The 22,630-nt window shown below is 41.6% G+C and overlaps 1 protein-coding gene across 1 annotated transcript in view; it reads left to right on the top strand.

Annotated features, from left to right (window-relative positions):
* The window catches only part of MAPKBP1 (mitogen-activated protein kinase binding protein 1), a 51,188-nt gene that overhangs the window by 7,027 nt on the left and 21,531 nt on the right, over positions 1-22,630 (top strand). Inside the window, exon 3 of the mRNA XM_006920466.3 lies at positions 17,276-17,367. Coding sequence (XP_006920528.1) covers positions 17,276-17,367 — 92 coding nt within the window. The remainder of the gene's footprint in view (positions 1-17,275; positions 17,368-22,630) is intronic.

The raw sequence follows: 22,630 nt of genomic DNA, 5'->3' as shown, positions 1-22,630 counted from the left end.
GCAGGAGTAGGAAACTTTATGATAATATCTCTGCATCCTGGACTGTTTTTTATGTCACCATTCCACTACCCACTTCCACTGGGACTCGTAGGAACCAAGAGTTTTTAGTGTTTAATATATACTCCCTGGGCTTCCCACCTAGAATAGGTGACCAAGAGTAGAGGCTCCTGTGGCCAGCAGTCTTGGCCTTTATTGGCCTTTGTGAGTGAACTTGGGAGGTTCTTGTTGAGTTTTCTGTCTCTGATGTATTCTTCAGTTAAGGCTTGTGAAGTGTCTTAATATCCTCAGAACAAGTGGTGTACAATGAAAAGTGTGATGTGTTTGTCCTGCTTTTGCTTCTTTGATCTCCATTTCATTTCTTCTTCTGGTACCTGCAGCTACCCTCAGCCTTCAAAGTGATTCTCACTGGAGAGAGGAGTCTTCTCTCCCCAGCTCAACACCTCTTCCTTTGCTGTCTAAAATACCCCATCCTCTTCAGGCTCTAAGTTATCTTGCAATCCTTCCCTCATTTACTTGGCGTAACTCATTTCAGAGTCTAACAGTACTGCTGCTTTCCAAATTTCTTTTCCCTCTCTCAGCTTGCAGTTTAGGGCAAGTTTCCCCCGTTGGATCAATTTGAGTCACTATTATTTCCTGCCAGTATTCTGAATGTCTTTGAGGCCATTGGTATTTCTCTGACTTCATTTCTCTCATCCATTTGTCATCTATGTGTTTTCATTTCTCGACTAAAGGAAACATTGATAGAAGAGACACTTCAGCCTGACCTCTGTAACCTTTCTGTCACCCCCAAGTCTAAAGTTAGGCTTATGACTGTTATCATCGTCCCTTTGTTTGGAAAACAGTGTAGGGCTTGAAATTTGGGATGATGTTTATTCAAACTAAGCTTCTCTGAACATGGTCTGTCTGTAGTTCTCAGAGTATCTGTTGTTTTTACTTCATGTCCTGACTGTAGTGTTGGTAAGAAAAAAAACAAAACAAAACTAGTGTTCTCAGTAGGATTTGTTATATTATACATCATATTCCCATTGCTACAAGTTAAGCCTGTCCTCTGAGCTCCATTGTTTAGTGTAGGACAAGGCCAGGTTTTCTGTCAGCTTCCTTTACAATAGTTCTCAGTAGAGGTGTGGAATGAGAACTGCCCACGTGCTTGGAAGTTTACTGAATCAAATCCATAATGTGGGTTTTACTTTTAACTTCTGTTACCTCTTAAAATTAAAAAAAAAAATGTTGTGGGGAGGGCAAGAAATAAAGTGAGAATGACAGACTCTGGACAGTGTGGATCTTTAGGGTTGGTATTTTCGAGTGTTCAGATTTTCCAAGTCTTGGTTTCCTTCCTCCCAGTAGTTATATCAGCAAGTGCACAGTGCTTCTTAATTAGCTACAGCATTTTCCTCTGATTTTGAAGATGCTTATAGAAGAATGAGTTCACAGTATGGATATTTCCTCTTAGACTTTTAGGAGTAAATTCCACCTTCTCTTATTTTATCACAGAGAATATTTGTAATGCTTTTTTTTTTTGTTGCTTCTCTAGCCTGTAAAATAATCTTTTTAAAAAAAGACTAGACATTTAATTTTATATACCTATCTCTCCCCCTAAAACTGGCTAAAGATGTTTTCCCTTCCTTGCCCCGTTACTCATAGTTGAGATTTAAATTTACTTGAAGAACTTGGAACAACCCTTTGTGAAACTACATGGCTGATTTTTCTTTCACTTTGTCAAATCCTCTTTTGGAGAGATCCTGAGAAGGGAGTTTCACAGGTTCTGCTGGATTTGAACATTGCTTCTCATTCATGCCGAGCTCACTACAATTTCTAACTTCCTTTCATACTTCTTATCAGTCTTTGAGATCTGTGTTCTTTTAGTGGCACTTCTGGTCATTTCCCCATAAGTTTCGCTGACCCCATTAAAGGTGCTGGCACTTAAAACAGCAAAACTTCAAAATAAATTATGAAATATAAAGACATAGAAAAGTTTATGAAATGTAATAATATAATATTGAATTGCAAATAATTATAAAAGGATTGCCCATGTAAACACTACCCAAATAGAATACTGCCAAGGTGTTGGTAGTTTCTGAAGGATGTAATGCTAATGGTATTGTCAAGGTGGGTGAGGATGACATCTTATGTAATTAAAATGATTTTATTTTTAAAAATGAAAATACCCAAGGACTTGATCTATTAACTATTAACTATTATCTATTAACTATTCGTCCTTGTGTTTTTCAAGTTTCTTCTTTTCCCATCCATTATAGATTTGTGCCAATCAACATTTTCAGGCAATATGCTTAGTGGAACTACCTACCCGCTTCCAACCTTTGTCGTTAGTGCTTCCTGTCCTTATCTTACTTTCCCAATAATGCTAGAAATAATAATATTTGTAGTGGTAATAATGACTAACATTCATTGAGTTTTGCTAGATACTGTGTTAAATATTTTACATATGTTATCTCATTCAAGTTTTATACCACTCTACTATAAATATTACTATCCTTGTTCTGTAGACAAGGAAACCGAAGTTAAGAGATGTTAGGTGAGTAGCTGGTGGTTACATAGCCAGTAGGTGGCTGAGCTGGGATTCAAACCTCTGCGGTCTTAACTACAAAGCCCACACTTAATTTTTATTCTGTTCTCTCAGGAAGTTTTATGTGCAAAACATGCACTGAGTTCAGAAATATGTCCAGTATTGCTATAGACAAAAGGCACATCCTGCATTCAGCTCAGAAAAAGGCCATACTTTAAAAAATATACTTTTCTCCCAACATTCCCCATAAAAGTTAATTTAATGAATTTCACAGACAGTTGTTTTAGAGCCATCATTCAGTAACCCTTGTCCTACATCCTTGCTAGTCTTCCCACCCACAACTCCAGATTTCCTGAATTGGTATCTCTATTTCTCTCCCCGTGGTACCATTAGGTATGTGAATTTCAGGTTGACAGGGTGCAGCTGCATGGTTCCAGATGACCATAAGCCACAAGCGGTTACTGTTTCTCTCTTGGGGCTGGGGCGAGGTGGGGATGTGGAGACCAGCAGATCGTTTGGCTATATTTGTGTGTGAGTATCATGGGTTTTCAACTGTTTTGCTCTTAGCAGTCATTTGTGTAACTCACACCCCTGACTGCTTGCTAGTGCTGCCTGCCCCAGATTTCTCCCTTTTTACTTCTTTATCTCTGTAGCTGTCCCTACCCACGCCAGACTTTGTCTTTGGCGCTGTGAAGAGTTGCTGAGTTAAAATGCCTATTTTCTCTGGGGAAAAAAAACTGGATCTGATGTCAGTGACAGTTGGGGTTCAGTGAACATGAATATGAGCAAAATTGAGGTCATTTGCCCAACTGACTCTGTTTGGCTGGGTGGGCTTCAGGGTTTCTAAGTTCCTTGAGCAAGTGCCTTACCTCCTTACCTGATCTCAAATTTGTATTATGGGTTCCCCTCACTACCTGAAAGTAGAGCGTTCCTATGAAACCTTTTGTAAGCCAAAATGGCATAAAGCAAAGAAGCGATTACCATTGATTTATATGGAAAATTTTTCGAATATTCGCAGATCCGAAAAATAGCCTACCAGGTCATACCAAATAACACATAAAACTCTAAATAACACTAACATATAGTAAAAGCAGTGCCACTCTCACTACTGAGGGTGTATGCTGCCTTTATAACAGCTCACTGCAAAACAAATACTGAATGCTATTTTCACTTTTTACCTATTTTTCTTTGTAAAAGTGAAAGTCCTCTTAGGATTTCTTCCAGTTAATGAAAACAGGTACTAATGTAGGTCTTTTGTAAAATTGAAGTGGTATAGAAGAAACTTTGAAAAAGTGGGGGATACCTGTATTTTGATTTCTTTCATCAGATAGGCAACATGATAATATATGGGTACAAAAGCATGGAATCTTAATGCACATGTTCCTGTAGCTGGCCCAGCTAGTCCGGAAGAGAGGAAGCCCCAAGCCAGGTGGATTGGGTTGAGGGCAGCCCACAGACAGTTTGTGATGATGGGGGAGGAGCTCAGAGCATGCTCAGAAACCCTGACCCTTGCCACTTCTTAGTTGCTGTCTTGGAGAAAAGTAAGCAGCTTGCTTATAAGGATTCAACATGCAACAGGTTGCCTACAAGCCTACCAACATTGCCCTGACACTCATTGGTCAGCTTCTTTTTAGGAAAACAGTATCTTTGCACACTGTTTCATATGATATTATAACTTGCTGCTGACTTTTCTAAACTTGTCCTTCCTCCTTATGATATCCTTCCTTCCCCAGGCTGCTTTGGTCTCTCTTGTGAGGCCCCACCGCAGACTTGACATCATAGCAAACCCAGAGCTGGCTAGTGGACAGGGCTTCTAAGAGTTAATGTGCAGACAGATTAGTGGGTGGAGGAGAGAGACAGTGGTCTTGGAGACTCAGATTCAGATTCAGCTCCATCCCAGGACTCTGCATTTCTACAAATTTCTCAAGTGATGTCCATGCTGCTCTTCCTTGGGCCATACTTTGAGTATCCAGGCATGTGTGTGTTGGGATAGGGTAGAGGGTAGGGGGACAGCTCTCTCACTTCTCATTTGTAAAATTGGAATACTAATGGCTTTTTTCCAGGGCTGTTGTGAGGATTACATGAGATTTCATGAGTGTGAAAGCACATTGTAAGGTTTAAATAAGTTTACAGTTTTTAAGGGGTTGCTAATATTATTTCAGAATCCATAGATTTCTAAATTACTCAGTCCATAGATTTCTAGAATACCCAGTAATTTCTTCTAATTTGTACTTGGCAAGATTTTATTTCTTCAAGTTTCAGTTAGTGAGAAGTCCTTTTTTGCATGTTCAGCCTCCTCTGTTCCAACATTTAATCATCTTCCCTGCAGCTTTTTATTGTGACCTATCTTCAGTACCTTTTTCTTGCCAGTATTCTAGCTTCTATCAACAATACTTTAATTACCAAAAGGAAGGCTTAGCAAATATTCTTTTTGATACTAACTGTTGTGTAATTTATTTCGGGGCTATGGATATAAGTTTTGGGAATTAAAAAAATCAAACCAGTGAACCAGGGATGGGATGGTGGATCCTAATTTACTGTGTCTAATTAGAAATCACTGGAGTGATGAGCATGCTTTTTAATAGCAGTAGCTTCTCTAGGAATAGAAATAACTTTTTTCTTCTTTTGAGGCTAATTCATTTCTATTGAGAAATAATTTGCGAAGTGAATTAGTCCTAGAGCTTCTTTTCAGACTAAACATTTAAAGCAGAGTGAAAATACGTTAATTTTATAACCCATTGTTTTAAGCTTCTAATATTATGATGAGAGTAAATTAATATACTTAAATAAGTTTTTCTTAAAATATATGTGAAGATGTGGGGAAATAAGTGCACTCATGCCCTTACAATATTGGTGGAAACTTCTTAAAAGGACAATTTGGTAGTGTTCATTAGAGAAAAATGTGTATATTCATATCTTTTGATCTTCCAGTTATAATTCAAGGATCTTAATCTCTGCAAACAGTCATGCCACAGAAAAGTATATATAACTGATTTTTTTTGGTGTTATTTATAATAGTGAAATCTGTGAAATCATCCAAGTAGCCATCAATAGGGGATTGGTGTACATTTATAAAATGAAGTACTTTGTTCTTGCTAAAAAGAATGAGGTCAATCCATATGTACTGACATTAAAGAGTATGCAAGATATATTAAGTGACAAAAAATAAACTGTATAACAGTTTTTTATGTTCATGATTGTGTATATTTTTGTTAAATCATACATGTTAGTATATGCATAGAAAAAAATGTGGGGCTATAAATACCAAACTATTGTTAATACTGGTTACTTCAGAGAGGGATAGTAAATTATGGTAGACATTCACTCTCTACATTTCTATATTTCTGTAATTTTGGAATTTTTTACAATGAGTCTGTATTATTTTTGTAAATAGAGAAAAACAATAAAGATAAAAGTCTTCAATTTAAACTTGCGCATCTCATAATTAAATCAAAATGTTTAAATTTTAAAATCTGCATACTCATTTTATTAAAGCAGTTATACACAAATGTTATTGAAAAATATAGTAAACTTTTAGCAATAATAGGATGTAAAATATTTTCTCATGAAGTCATCATTAATTTGTTAAATCTAAGATAATTCATTTCTTTTTAAAAATTTTTCTATTTTATATTAGTTTCAGATATACAGCATAGTGGTTAGACATATAATTTGGTAAATAAAATATTTTTTGTTACTTTCTGAAGTACATGTGCTTTCTGAAAAGATTTTTTACACAAGTAATGTAGAGAAGCATAACAAAGAAAACAAGTCATTCATAATTTCAACATCCAGAATAACTTCTCATTGCTATATATAAAGGACAGATAAAGCTTTTTTTAAACAATAGTATTGTCACTTTTATAAAAAAAGTTATCTCTAACCTTTTTGGACTTATTCTTTAATTATAATTTGTCAGATTTGTGAAGAGCCAGGCCTGCATGTATTTACTAAAGTCAGGGATAAACTGTTTTGTTTATAATCATTTAAGGCACATGGATTATTCCATTTAGGCCTTCCCCTTTCTTTCTGGAAAGACATCAAAATCCTGCTTCCTGCTCCAACTTCTAGGGCTGACTCTGAAGACAGAAAATTCTCTAGGAGGTTAATGAATTTACTAATTAAGATGAACTAAAAATTCACAAATAGTTTTAATATTTTAAAAATGGATTCAGTAAATATCTATTAAATACTGTGCCATGTGCTATATGCATAGAGTTGTATGAGACATGGTCTCTGCCTTCCAGGAGAGATTATAGACTAGTAAGAGAGATAAGACAGATCCTTAAAGAACTTCTGTTCAAAGTACTAAGTATCACATGCCATGTGAATGATGCAAATTAAATGCTGCTATAAGAATTCACATGATTTCAGGGGCACCAAGAATCCTCCCTACTCCTCTTTTTGTTTCAGAGCACACACTGACTTTACACTCTTTGTCCAGATAAGGAACAATTAGTATTCTCCCTGGTTACAAAATTTGTAAACCAAAAGATTAAGAAAACTCAGACATGTTGAATTGGTGAATAAGGAGGAATTAGACCCTTTTTAATGATCAGACTTTTAGCTCATATAGCTTTGTTTGTGGTTCTGGTCTTGCTGTAGAGAGTAAGAAAAATTTTCCCCTTATTCTGGTTGCTTAAATTGAGATATCTCCTATCCTTGCCCTGCAGATAACTGGAGAGAAAGGGAGGGTAGAAGTGCCTTCTCTGTACAAGGCACTGCGTTGTTAAAGCTGTTCTTTAGACTTGAACACATTCCGATGGTTGTATTATCGTTGATTGCTTTAACTGGAGGCCCCCTTATTCCCTTCCCTTCTGGTCTGAGGTCCGATGCCCTCCATCTGCGTAGAAATTCAGATTCTCCGGCTTCTGACACTGTAATGTCAGTTGCCTTGTAAATGGTGTCAGCTGTTCATGTTGACTGGTTCTAGCACTGGCTGGACATGGGCAAGCTCTGACCATGTGGGATACTCTGGTATTGGAAGACACTCCATTCCTCTTTCTCTGAAGTCATCTCATTGAAGAGAGGTCAACCATTTTTCAGACCCATATTAGCTACTGATAAGGCCTGCTAACGTTTTAAAAAACATTAAAGCTACCAGGAGAGGACTCTCTTGGCCCTCTACTTCATCTTGTGCCCTCCACTTTCTACCTTGGTTCTCAGATCTGTCTCTATTGCTTCCATAAGGGCACGGTGACTTTCCCATGTGCTCTTTCAAGAAACTGCAACATTTTGTTGGTTTTACAGAACCTGAACTGAACTCCCTCCTCAGGTAGCCATGGTTTCTGGAAGCAGACAGAGCCGGGTCTAAATCCTGGTTCTTCCACTCCCTACTTATCTGACTCCTTCATCTGTAAAATGGAGATAATACTAGTCTTTCATAAAGTTGTCAAGAGTATTCAATGAGATAATCTTGTAAAGTGCTTAGCACAGTTCTTGGCAGAGAGTACATACACATTCAGTAAATGGTAGCTGTTATAGCTGTAGCTCTTCTCTCTGCCTAAGACCCTTTACCTTATATATAGATCTGGGTATTCTTGTAAGAATACTAGGAACATTGTTTTCTCCTTAGTCCCAAGAATGGCTTAAATTTGGAAACAAAAAGGAAACTGCATTAATTTAATAGTTCCCCACCTGATTAATCATGAGAACCACCTGGAGAGCTTTAATATACAGATTCTTGAACTCCACTTCATATCTGTTGATTGAGAATCTTTTGAGGCCCGGATGGGATAGGATGGGACTGATATCTGAGAAAAAATTGTTAAGTTCTCTGAGTAGTTCTGTTGATAGGCCAGGATTGGGAACATTTGTTCTCTAGTTTCCAGGGGCTTATGGCTAGAGGATCTCTAAGGTCACCTCCTGGGCAGTGGCAGATTTACCTTCCTTAGAAGCTGAAGCTATTTTAATCTCAGCACCAGAGAATTGGCTCAATTCCAACTAATTCTGAACTCTAAGGGAGCCTGGTTGTTCTGTCATATTGGAAGTTACTTGTTTCTGGGAGCCTTCAAGACAGTAAAACTGTAAGTCAGCCAGATGGGATTGAGACCAGGAGCAGAGCAGAGAGGCAAGGTCTGTTCTTCACTCTTGGAGTGTCCATTGTATCTCTTCCTGCCTCTGACCAGATGGCACTTTGGAGTCTGAAAGAGCAGGAGTGAATGAGCTTGGGCATGATAGCCACCTCCTCCGCACCCCTCCTCAGGCCAGTCACTGGGTCTCTGCCCAGCTGGCTAAGTCTGTGCAAAAAACCTGCTGGCTTTGGGCTTCTGTGGCTTTTGTGTAAGTGTCAATTCTCAGAATCTGGTGGAGAATTTGCTTTGTGAGATTAGAGTATAGTGTGTGGGCAAGAAAGGATAGTTATTCTTAATCTGTAGGAAGGGAGGGAAAGGCGGAGAGTGCTCTGCCTTGGACAGGTTTGTGATATGCTTGTTTATAGAAATAGCAAGCCCATGGTTTGGCTGGAATGACTCAGGTATTTATAACTTGCATTGAGTGGGATTGAGAAATGGAGAAAGGGAGAAGGGGAAGGAAAACTGGTGGCAACAAAACATGGCAACAAAAACAGAGATCGGCTTCCTCCCAGTTGCTGGGGTTTCCTTTACCAGTTTGAGGTCAGCTAAATCCTAAATGACCCTGGCCTTTTGTGGCTCTGGTCTCTTAGTTCTCTCTCTCAAGGGAGCAGCTGCTCCCTTGCTATTGCAGACTCCCTGTAGTGGCCCCTCACACTAAGAAAGGAAGAGCAGATCTAAACCATTTATGCCACAGGCCCAAGTCAGATCTTCTTTAGCAATGCCATTGTCTTGGCTCTACAAACTGGATCTTTCATTGGCTTGTGCCTATCTTCTAGCTTGTGGACTGATCAGTTCTAGGGACTAAAGAGAGCGAGAGACCAGAAGAGCTTGGAAGGCCCTGCCCATGGTCTCTGGGATCTTGTTTTAGGGGTTTGGGACTGCTGGGCCACCTATGTTGCAGATGGCTCTGGACTCTGGAGAGTCCTTGTCTACTTCACTTTTTAGCACTTACTGCAACTACCCATCCCTTCTGGGAACTCTACCCTTCACTGGCTTCCTAGTTCTCCTCCTCCCTTTCTAACTGCCTGGCACCTCATCTTCTCTATACTCTAAAAATAGATATTCCCTACAGTTCTGTCTTCAGCCTCTCTCTCCCTTCCCTCCGTCTTCTCCTATCTCATTATACTTTCAGTGGTGATTTTCACATCCATGTAAATAATCCTCAGATATCTATTTCTAGTCCTTACCTCTCTCCCAAGTATTAATTCCTTGTTTATGTTGCTAAATTAAATGTTCTGTGTTTCCTACTAAATATCTCTGAAGCACCTTAGATTTAACATTTCTAAAACAGACTTCATTCATTGGCTTCCATCCTTCCTTCTATATCCAGACCTAGGTCCTCTTTCTGATCATGGCACCATTTCTTTTTATGGTATTATCTTATTGCCTATCTCTGAGATTCAAAATTTGAGTTTTCTGCCTTTTTCCTCCAGAGCTGTACTGTGCCCAGTCTTGTCATTTCTCTTTGCTTTCTCACTTTTGAATCCATCATTTCTTTTCTACTCCCACTGTCTTCATGCTGGTGTAGATCCTCATTACTTCTCACCTGAACTGTTGTAACAGCCTCCTAATTGGGGTCTTTGCCTGTCTTGTATGTCTTATATATGTCATCATCAAAACATAGCTTTGATTTGTGGCTCTGGTTCAAAACCCTTTAATGGCTTCCCAGGCCTACAGATGACCTCCACTTAGTTTGACATTCAAGACCTTTCTGGTCTGGTTGCAGCCTACTTCTCCTGACTTAATCTCCTACACAATCTTTGCTTTCACCATTGCTCACTTGCTCTTTTATTCTGCCAGACTTTTGGTCATGCAGCTCCTACTGAGAATTCCTTCTCTCTGTATGTCCACCTGTCAAAATCCTATCCTCACTGCGAGGCCCAGGCCAGATGCCATCTCGTCTTCCAAGAAAACTTTGTTGTTTCCCTTTCCTGATCCTGTGCGGAAGTCATCTCTCTTCCTCCTCTTTGAGTACTTTATATCTTTCTCATGACCCTTGTCACATACTGGATTGCTTTGTAATATATTATTCATCTTTCCAAATGGATTTTGAGTGTAGAGAGTAGTGTCTGTGTATTCCTCACCTTAGAACCTCCCATAGCTTCCCAGTGGCTTTCAAACTTTTTTTAAGAAATACATTTTACATTATGACCCAGTACACAAACACACACACACACACCCCTGAAACAAAAGTTTCATGATCAATACCCTTACTACATGCCATGATTTCTATTTTTGTTAAATTTATTCATTACCCACTAAATCAATTTCAAGTCCCATTAATAGGCTGCGATCTTCATGTTGGAAAATAATGCTCCTTCTAGTATGAATGAGTCATCCTATCTATCACCTCTGCACCACCTGTTTTTTCCATCTCCTTTAATGAGAGCCAGAAGAGCACTTAAACAGTTGGCTTTACTCTTTCTTTCTCTTTTGGGAATAGGCCATTATGAAGTTATCCCTTTTTCTCATTATAGTGAGGGATGATTTTGCCTTCCTTCTTTCTTTCAAGAGGATATAATACTGCCCTGCCTAGTGCATGCTGGGAGTGGTGGGTATTTAGACCTTCCTTTACAGTATACCTGTAGTAATTCTGCTCTGCTACAGCCTTGCTTCTAGGGAAAGCTGACACCTTCTTTCAGGTTGGTATAGGCTTTCCTCCATCTCAGCACTCTCCACCTGCCAAAGCAAAGGCTGAGCCACAACTCGACTATTCTTCCTGCTGTATTTTAGATGTGGAGATCACGTAGTGTACAGAGTGAGTGTTCTCAGTTCACTTGTACATGAAGCAATGTTCTTAGAACTATGGATGCTAGCTGCCTGTAGCAGTGTGTCCAGAGTCACTGGCCATAATCAGATACCTGGACTAGTGTGTCTTTTGGGCTATGTTTCATTGGCATTTAGATCATGAGGGTTTGGACCTGAAGTTCTTGTCAGAATTTTGGGCCTTATCCCAGGCTTTGAGGATAGCTATTTTCTCAGAGGGCCTCTTCCCTGCCTCAGTTTTTTCAAATGATGCTTGAGGCCAGAACTCTCACACTAGTGGGCTTGCTTCCTTATGTGGAAAGATGCTGTAGTATTCAGGAGGGGCTAGGTCATTGGTTCTCAAAGTGTAGTCTGAGAACCCCTGGCATTCCCAAAATCCTTTCAGGGGATGTATGAGATCACCCCTTTTCCACTTACATATCCAAATGAGGCCACATTTTCTTTATCTTCAACTAGAATAATATCACAACAGATTGAATACAGATGCAGATACGATATTATCTAAAATATTAAACAGTGCCACTCTTCTCACTAAAATTTTTTTTTTGTTTTGGAAAACAGTTATTTTCAATAGAAGTGTAAAAGTGTTCTGTTAACATGTAGTGAATTTATTGCTATTTTTAAGTGAATTAACAAATATATTTAAGTATTTCCATTGCAATTTCTAGTATAGTAAATATTGATAAATGTAACCTGTATAAACAAAAGCTCTTCGGGGTCCTTGATAACTTCTAAGAGTGTACCAAGAGAAGAAAGAAGCCAGAGTGTAAGAGACCAAAAGGGGTGAAAATTGCTGGGCTAGGTCATGCTGTGGTAACAAATCACCTGGACATCTCTCAGACTTTACGGCTAATTTATTTCTTGTTCATGCTTATATTGTGTGAGTCAGCACAGGGGCTCTGTTCATCAGAGTTACTCAGGGATCTGGGCTGAGGCTGCCCCATCTCATCACCTGCTGCCATGCTTAGCAGTCAGAAGAAGGATTGTGTATCCAGTGGTTCTTGAGAGCTTTCACTGGGAGTGGCATGTTAGAGCATCATAAAAATGTGCAGCTTTATGAGCACTTAAATGAGAAACTTAAATCAAATAAAAACACATATTTTTTGAGTTCTTGATACCGTTTTCCCTCACATTGCTGAATCAGTGAATGTCAATGAAATGGCTTGAGGATAGAGAGACAAGTCAGAGATGTGATTTATAGGAGGATGTTGCTCATGAGATACTGAGCCCCACACCACATCCTGGACCAAAGTTTTTTTCTCTTTTTAACATTTACTGTGTAATATTTAATACATACCATAAAGACATGGGAAATATTAGATTGAACAATTGTGTGTCCATCATCAACTTAAGAAACAAAATGTTACCTGTACCATTAAGCTCCGTTTGTGCTTGACCTTTGTCTGGATGTGGTCTTTCTGTCACAAGTTTTAAGTACTTTGGAGAGAGCAGCTCTACTGGCCTGAAATACCCCAGTTTTCCTGGGCTTCTCATGTCTGCTTTTTCACTGTTTCTGAAGCCTCTGCGGTGCATTCATTTATTCATCAGACATTTTTATCATTGCCCATTGTGTGCCTGGCACTGTTTAAAGCACTAGGGGTATATCAGTGAGGGATAGCAATTTAGGTCTTGCCCTCAAGGAGGTTGTATGCTGATGGAGAAGGCAGACAATCAGTATGTGGACAGAGATATAATCAATATCAGGTCACTACCTGACTTTAAGTGCTATGAAGAAAAATAAAGCAGGATGACTTGGGTATAGAGTGAAAGCAGAAAAGTAGTCTAGAAAGCCTTCTCTGTGGAGGAGACCTTTGCACAAAGACTTGAGCGAATTAGCTATGTGAATAGCTGAGGTAAGAGCATTTTAGTCCAAGGAATAGCATATGCTGAGGACCTGAGGCTACAATCTGCTCCAGGTGCTTAAGGCAGCCAGGGTGGTTAGGGGAGAGGAAGAGGGAGGGTATAGGAAATGATGTAAGAGAGGTAGCCAGAGGCCAGGTGATTTAGGGCCTTATAAACAGGGGTAAAGTATTTGGATTTGAACAGGGATGGGAAGCCATTGGAGGGTTTTAAGCAGAGTAATTATTGATCTCATGTATATTTTAAAAGAATCACTGTGGCCTGTCCCGTTGGGAAAAGACTCTAGGGGGCAAGGCCGGAAGCAGAGTGAACACAAAACACCTACCCAAAACATTTACAGCTACAGTCCAAATGAGAGATAATAGTGGCTTTAACTCGTGGTGTCTTGGTAAATGTTTATAGGCTCTCTGAGGGTGAAAAAAAAAGACCCTGATTTGTAGTGTTTGCTGATTTCCATGGTGTAAGTAGTCCCACAGTGGTGATTTCAAACTACCACTGTGCTGTCACCGAATGTGGAGGTGGGAAAAGATGTGCACAATTAGCATTTATGAGCCAGTATAAATAGGCTCCAGCACACAACTGCTGGAACCTGGGTGCATTTAGCCTGTGGTGTGTTTGTAGGGAGGGTCCAGGTTTGTCTCCATTTTATAGGGTAGATGGAAACCATACTGTGATTTGGGAAAGAGAGGATATGAAGAAGGTTATGAGAGGGAGAGAGTCAGTTTAAAAAGTCCATCATGCCAGAGTCTTGCAAAATAAGCCTGGATGTTGGAGGCCTTGCAGGAGCTCTAAACTCTCAGATCCTTTCAAAGTGGAGCTCAGCCCAAAACCTCCCAGCAAACAGGAAGCTGGTTTGAGTTAGAACATAAAATAAAAACCAGCTGATGCCCCTGAATGTTTTTCCCCTCCTCTTCCCCCTCCACAGAGCCAAAGGAAACTGCCTTTTTTTCCCCTTTGGTTAGCTGCTCAGAAAGCCAGAAAAAGCCAAAAAACATAAATCCTTTGAAAATAAGCCAAGTTTTGAGCCTAGATAAACTCCTGCCCATGGGGTTCCCTAGCCCGGATGTCTGCACACTGCTGAGAGCCCTAGGAGGAAAGTAACTGGGGAACACAAAGGTGCCAGAGATCAGAGCCTGAAACCCAGGCCCAGCAGAAAAAGATGGCCTGTAGCAGGGTTTCTCAAACTGTAGCTTCAGCTGTTTCATAGGTCATGAAATCAATAGAGTGGGTCATGACCAGAATTATTTTTTAATGAATTAGAATACAATAGAAAATAGAGTATTACATTACTAATTACATATAGTGCTACATGCAATAAGAGTAAGTTTTGTTTTGTAAAACTTTTATTTCAGTTTTATGTGTATGCATACACGTACATGTGTGTTGTATACTGGGTCAATATAAACTGTGTCTCTTATTGTGGGTCATGGTCAGAAATGTTTGATAAACACTGGTCTTAACGTCTGAGTAACTCACGTCTCCTTCCTCCTTTAGACTACTATTGAAAAGTCCAAGCTAGTTTCAGAATTCTCTGTGGAACTGGATCATCAACCCACAAAACACCTCCCAAATTCCTGTCAGAGGGAAGGAAGGATGAGAACCAATAGACTGGTCTGATTCTTTGAGACCAAAGCCGAAGCAAAGGGAGGGATTGATGCAAATTTGAATCTAAAGGATTTTTCAGAAATCAGATTAGCTGGAAGAGAATAGGAGTTGAGCAGCCTCTTAGCTCACTGCACTTGATTTTGTGACCTCTCCATCTATGCGGGTAATGTGGCTTCGGGCTCCTTTCCTTCTCTGCAGTAGGCAGTTGGTAGAGCCGGAATGTTCCCGAGCATCACTTCCTCTGGGATAGCCAGAGAGAGGCACAGTGCCAGGATAGGGAATGGTGCCCTGAACTAAGTGTCCCCCATACTTCCCCAGGGTTATTTTATGCTTTCTGCCAGTGCCTGGTACTCAGGCCTTTCAGAAAGGTGCTTGGGTGCCAGGGGGTCGTTAAGCCGAGAAAAAGTGTGGAAGAAGGCATAAGTTAAGGTATATTATCAAGAATGTATTGAGGGTCCATTTCTCCATCAAGAAGGATCTTGGTTTTAAGGAGAATAAAACTACCATGCCTTCCAGTGCTTTGACAAAACCTCCTATAGGTGGCCTTCTGGCTAAGTGTCTGCAATTTTATATTGTTGAAGTGATCGTTGTATCCCTGGAAGTTGCAGCTTTCTATGTTTGCCGTGGCTGAACTAAGAAAGAAGGCATACATGGAGTTCTACAGAAGTAATGATTCTATGAAAGATTTTGAGGAGATGAAGAAAGCTGGTATCTTTGAGTATAAAATGATTTCAGAATGTAAAGAATTTCTTTGGGTTGAGTTCCATGGAAGTTTGTCACTGTCCTGTGTTCCTGAACTATGAAACATGAATATTTGGGCTAAGGAATAGTTTCTCTTGATAATTAAACAATTAAAAAATTTAAAAAGAGAATGTATTAAATAGTCTAACGTTCGTTTATCCCATACTAGTGCCTCAGATAGGCCCAAGAGTAACTGGCAAGTTTGGTGCTTGTCAGGAGGCTATGAGTTGGTATGGTACCCTGGAACTAAACTGCCTCTCCGTGAGTATACTGAGAATTCCTGATCCACATCCCCAAGAAGCATAGAAGACTCTTGGGGACCTTTCTGGGAAATAGTTTTTAACTATAATGTCCCAGGAGATTTATTTTGGTCTTTGGCAACCACAGGGCATTTCTTTCCAACCTAATTCAAACTAAAATGGTCCTTGGAGATAAGAATTTAAACAGGCCCTCTAGGAACACTTTAAATTCTCCATTTGGGACGGTAAGAGAGAAGGAGTGATCCTAAAACTACCCTAATTGATTCTGGGCTTCCCCTTGCTGGAAACTGGCCTGGACTAAGTATAGACCACCCTGCCACAGATAATGAACGCCCATGAAGTGTTTCTGGTTCATATGACCCTCATGAGGCCTCTGGTACTCTCTTAGAAGAATATAGTCTAGCTTGTTACATGGCCCTTCTGCATTCAGAAGCCCCTTTCTCTGAGCCAACAAAGACCAAGGGCATGCCTGAGGAAGGCCAGTTCAGGGAGTCCAGACAATATTAGAGGAGACTGGACTTGGAATGACAAGCAAGACTTTATGTAGCAGAGGGTGAGGTTGAGTGACAAGCAAGAGGTTACAGGGCAGTCTGAATCTAACATGGCATCATCTGGCAGAAAGACCAGTAAACTAATTTGGAATTAGTTCACTGTACACCCTGGGAGCTGCAGACAATGTGGGTTAACAATAGTGACGATGAGAGTGATGGTGAATGTCTTGTGTGGCCATGTCCTCTCAGCATCTCTGAGCACTTTACACATGTTTCCCTTTCATCTCTGTGGGAGTTGTGGCTTAATAGTAATAATTAAGTACTCTGAGCATCTGTGCTTTGCAAAACACAGAATTAAGCCATGTTTCTGCCTCTTAGGCTTGTAGTCTGTATGAACTGGCAGACATATGGTGTATGTGTGGGGGTGGGGGATGGTGTTCTCTGATGGAGGGGAAGAACGTGATGGAATGCAAAGATCAGGGATATTATTAGTCACCTAATTGATACCTAACATTCTTCTGACCCTTGGTAGATCAGAGTGGCTTTTCTTTCATGCCTGCCAAGGCACGAATATCAGTGACCTCCCCTGGGTCTTATCGACCCAAAAGCCCAGTCTGGGGATCTAGGGCTTTATCTTATAAATAGAGCCTTCCTGGATTGGGGGAGTGCTTTTTCCTCTATGGCCATGAGCAGAGCTTTAACCGTTTGATTTTCTTTCCCATGATACCAGCAAATTGAGCTCTCTTAAAGCTGGTGATGCACACTGACTTTAACCTGTATGATTAGGGGGCCTGTGGCCAGAATATAACCTGGAGAATTCAGTAGCCTGTTCTCCTGAAGACAGGGGCATCAGGAAAGTACTCAGCAGTGCAGGATGGTCCTGAGTATCTTCAGCACTTCCTTTCCAACCCTACTCTGTCCATAACATGTCACTTCTCTGTCTTGCTCTAACAGGTGACCTTGGAGAAGGTGCTTGGAATAACAGTATCTGGAGGCAGAGGACTTGCCTGTGACCCTCGATCTGGTTTAGTTGCCTACCCAGCTGGGTAAGTGCCTTGGAAGAGGTCTAATTGCATGGGGGTTTGTAGCCATGCTAAACCATTTGGGGTGGGCAAGGGTTTTCTGGTATCTTCTGGGAGATATATCCAGGTTAATGTTTTGGTGCCACTTTTGTAATGGAGATACAGGGCCAGGTAGAGGCTCTGTCTTTTTGGCCGTCCACTCTCACACATATAGATTGACACTCTATATTATATATAGTTCCCAGAAACATCTTTAATATCTACCTTTTAGTCATTTTTAAAAACAGCTTTATTGAGATGTAATTCACATACCACACAATTGCCCATTTAAAATGCACACTGCAGTGTTTTTTTTAGCATATCCACAGAGTTGTGCAATCATCACAATCAATTTTAGAGCATTTTCATCACCCTAAAAAGAAATCCCATACCCATTAGCAGTCACTCTCCATTTCTGCCCTAGAGCTCAGCCTTAGACGACTATTAATCTATATTCTGTCTCTATAGATTTGCCTATTCTGGATATTTCGTATAAATGGAATCATACAATAGTTGGCCTTTTGCTACTGGCTTTTGTCATTTAGTATAATGATTTCAAGGTTCATATATGTCGTAGCAGATATCAATACTTCATTCCTTCTTGTAGTTGAATACTGTTCCATTGTATAGATATACCACATTTAATTTATTCATTTGTTGATGAACATTTGGGTTATTTCCACTTTTTAGCTATTATGAATAATGCTGCTCTGAACATTGTCTACTCTAGTTACCTTGAGAGATGTCAGTGCCATGGAAGAAAAGGGGTTCTGGGGCTGGTGTTCTTTTTTTTTTCTCTTGTGCCTTTTCACTCCTCTGCTCCTACAGATGAGAAACCTCCGACCATTGTTTCTTTAGGCTTTTGTAGAAATGTTTCTTTTGGAGGCTTGGGGCCCCTCCTGCTTCTGGTTCTCTCTGTCAGCCTCTGTTCCTTGCTGCTGGGCACAGGAATGTGAAAATGGAAAGGCCTCTCTTCTTCTATCCTCAACTTGGGAATGCTGAATTCCCCATGTGAGTTTCACAGCAACTCGTGCAGGTTTTGTACCAGATGTACGATTTTTTAGGTTTTATCTTGCATTAAAAAAGCTACCTTATCGAGAACTTGTTCTGTGTCAGGCACTTTGTTAAGCATTTTACGGGAATTATTTAATACTCATAGCAGCCCTGTGAGGTTGACACTATTATCATCCCATATTTTAGAAACTAATATTCAAAGAGGTTAAACAGTTTGCTCAAGGTCACACAGCTAGTGTCTGAATTGTGATTCTAACTCCAGTAGTCTGACTTTAGAGCTCTTACTTTTAAAATGGGGGAACAGTAGACTTTCTGCTTATTTTTAAAAGCTGCTTTTTCCCTAAGCTGGCTATCTGCCGTTTGAATGACAAGAGCCCAATTTATGGACATGTCAGTCTGTATGCTAGGGAGACTTCTGCCCCTAGGTTCAGGGCTCAGTGTCTCTCCTGAGTGGCTCTCTGGCATTTGATATCTGGTGGGGACACTGTGGGATCTGCACTGGCTTTACCCTATAGAGACTGAGCTGGTTTCCTCCTCCCTCTCCAGAAGCAAGTTGATGAATGACTTCTGTTGCTCGATACCCGTGCAGCTTGCCTCAGGGGAATTCCACTCATGCCTGCCTCTGCCTGGGAAAGCCAGGTTCCTTCTTGTTGGAAGTGGGGCTGGGACTGGCTGGAAAGGGCCTGGACTGCTGTTCAGGGCCTGCTGAGCCCTGTGTCCCTGCCCTCAGGGTCATGGAGCCCTGTTCTCTCTCTTCCTCACTTGCACCTGACCAGGGCCTGGCGCCTCTAAGGGTGTGTGCTTCTGTCTAAGGACAAGTCCCAGCCTGGCTCAAGTGCCTGCAAGTCATTATCTTTCCAGGTGTTGTATGGAAGCTTCCCCGCTGTGACCTCTGGTAGATTTCCTTAGTATGCTTGTCTTGGGCCAGTCCTGGGCAGAGGGTCACGATCTGCTCCCTAGCCTTTTGATTTCCTGAAACTTGAAGTTCTCTCTTTGCAAATGGCCTCTTTCTGGTTGTCTTAGTTTTGCTTTGTGCTAAAGTTCCCTGATGTACCTCAGGGGTATCTGGGAGCCACCGAAGTCTGTGTGAGCCAAACAGGCTCCCTCCCTCTCTTCTCTTCTTATCTGGTGATCCTAACCTCACCCCACCCCCACCCCTACTCTCTTGTTCCTACTGAGCTTGTTGCTCTAGGAGTAGCTCAGGTATCCTAGAAACAAGAGAAACAAAGCTCAGAAAAATTCTCCCAGAGGCCTAGAGGCAAATATCAAACCAAAACAAAGTTTTCTGAAAGGAAATGAAACAGCTCAGGGAGGGTAGGGTAGAGGGGGATATGTGTCAGGAAGAGGCAGGTTGAAGTCTCTGGGCAGAGACCCCTCAGTTTTAGTGGCTCCCGCATCTCTTCTCCAGAGTTCTCCCTTTGCTGTTGTTTTCCCCACAGGAAGCCCACCCTCACCTGTCACACTTTAAGCCCTACTGCCCTAGAGGACCAGGCTGGTCCCCAGATAGCCTCTCGGAACTAACTCAGTTTAGTCAGACATCCATAATTGACTTAGGCCTCTTCCCTAGCTGGCTTGGTAGAGGGATCCAGGGCTTTAGCCCAGCACAGCTACCATTGGTACTGTGGATCCAATAAGTTCTGAGAAGGAGTTTCTCCTGACCCCTAATGCCAGGGCCTGGCCTGGGTGAGTGCTATGAGAAGAGGAGCTACTGGAGTGGGAGGTGTCTTGGAAAGGCGAATGGCCCTATCTGGCAGCCAAAAAGAGACCTCTTGGTTGCTTTAGTGGGGAGGAGGGGAAACCCAGCTCTCCTGAGAAAGCCCTCCATTTACTCAGCCCCTGTTAGAATTTATGCTGAGATCCCTAGCTCCAAAGCACTGGACTGGAGTATGTGAAGCCACAGTTTTTCCTCCTGAACTGTGTTCTTGTGATATCAGGTAAGAAGGAGCACACAGCTACCTCTTTACTCTCTGTGGCAAGCCCTATATGTGGGTTTGCCAGGGAGTGTGTGGGGCTATGGAGAGACTGGGTGAACCTGAGGCAAGAGGATACCTAAAACTTGGTGCCCTGATGGATGTAAATCATATGTAGGAGCACTCACAAGAGTCAGCCCCCTCAGGGCCTTTTCTCTTAGTTTCCGTGCAGATCTCACACCTGAAACAGTTTGTTCCTGGAGACATTCATTCTTCTCCAGTTTGTTCATGGAGACATTTATTCATTTGTTCAGCAGATATGTCAAAAACCTGCTCTGGGCCAGGCACTGTTCCAGGCACAGTGTATGCAGTAGTGAATATGACAGACAGGGTCACTACTTTTGTGGGGGTTAGGTTCAAGATGGGCAAGCAAACAGTAAGCATGTTAACAAATAAACAAGCAAGGTAATATCAGAGAATGATATTAAATGTTCTGAAGAAAATAAAACTGGGTGATGACGAATCAACATGTGAAGATCTGATGTCAAAGTGTTCCAGGTGGAGGAAACCTTGAGTACAAAAGTCCCAAGGAAAGGAGGGATAAATTTACTTGTTTGAGGAGCTGAATAGTGGCCACTATGGCTGGACCATAGTGAGTGAGAGGAAGGAGGCTGAGACACTGCAACTTTGACCTGGTTTGTAAGTGTGGCAGCTCACAGAGACTTACCTCTTGTTCTAGGAGAAAATATATTTAGGATTTAGAGTCCATAGAGAGAAGCATATTGGTAGCTCTAACACCGGTGGCTGTGTTATTCACTGGGTTATCACCACCAAGTCTTTTCTCGGGCCTTTGGAGTGGGGGGCTTGTAAAGTGTCCCAGAAACAGGGATGCAATGGGTCTCTTGGTCTGGCTTATTTGGAAGGCTTTGGAGTCCAGGTATCTAAAGAGAACCACAACCAAGGATTCTCTAGGAACATCCTAGACTCATCATCTTTTAGAATAATTAAAGCTATAAGATTTCCCCTTTGGGGGCGAATCTGGAGGGACAGTTTGTAATTCCACACCTGGATGAGGACCCTAATGAGTTACTTATATCCAGCAAGTCCCGTATGGGATGCTATAGTTGGGATGCCTGTTGTAACTGCTGACTCCCTGGATAACAGAGTACCCTTCAAAAAGATGGCCAGGAGCATCATGCTGGTTACTTTGCACATGATCTCTTCAGTCTCACAATTCTGTGAGGTAGATGTTGTTATTCCTATTTTACAGATGAAGAAACTGAGGTTCAGAGAAGTTAAGGAATATGCCCAAGATTGCACAGTATGTTAGCAGAGAGGGCTGCCTGACCCCAGTTTTCTTGTTTCCATCATCACACTACCCTCAAGCGTCAGTGAGTCCTAAAAGCCTGAGGTGGGGAGAACCATGGACCTGCCCTCTGCCCTAGTTCAGGTCTGCTACTCAGGAGGTTCCTAGGCAGTCAGGGCTTTGAGATCTGGTAGCTAGCAACTGTCTTCTAGGCCCTGCGGATGTAACAGTAAACAAAAGAGACAAAAATACCACCTTCACAGAGCTGGCAATCTAGTGAAGAAGATAGATCTTCTCCCCCCAAGAGAGTGAACTGTATAGAATATTACAAGTTGACATGTGCTTTAGAAAAATTGTAAACAATAAGCAGTCAAAGGGAATAGGGAATATGGGGCCGGGGGTAGGGTTATGTTAAATAGGGCTAGAGAGTGATTTTTGAGCAAGGCTCGAGGGAACTTTGGTGTGCCTCTGTGAGTCACCTTCTGATTTTACCTGGTCTGAAAGAAGACATTCTAAAGCACAGGGTCTCTGCTTAAACTTTCTGTGTCCTGTTCCCTGTATGTGCTGCTGCATTCATTGCTCATCCCAGGGTTCATTTGTTTCTGCCTTCTGGAGGATGGGGAGTGGTAGGAGGCGGATCACGTGGGAATGCTGGGCTCTTCAGGATAGCAGCAGGCCTGGACCTGCCCAGGGAGGGGGCTGTTGAGGGCTTGTCCCTTCTTGGTTCAGAGAAGTTCCTGGGCAGTGGGCCCAGCGTCTGGTGCTCTGTGTGACTCCCGGGCTGAGCCTGGAGCGACTGAGGCCTCTGTCTTCCTGAGAAAGTGAGCAGTCTTCCTGTACATGTACCCTGGGGTTCTGAATTACGGGACTCAGCTGGTTGGGCCAGCCCAGCCCTTGTTATGTTGAGGATTTCAGCCAGCACTGCTGCAAGGGCCTTGTGAAGATGGCTGCCTGCTGTGCTGGGTCATTGAGGCTGAGGGCCAAAGATTGATGCAAAGTGTGCTCCACCTTCTTTCCC

This window comes from Pteropus alecto, unplaced genomic scaffold (genome assembly GCF_000325575.1).
Source record: "Pteropus alecto unplaced genomic scaffold, ASM32557v1 scaffold86, whole genome shotgun sequence".
NCBI classification, from domain to species: domain Eukaryota; kingdom Metazoa; phylum Chordata; class Mammalia; order Chiroptera; family Pteropodidae; genus Pteropus; species Pteropus alecto.
The sequence above is the reverse complement of the archived record's forward strand: the minus strand, read 5'-3'. Positions and strand labels throughout refer to the sequence as shown.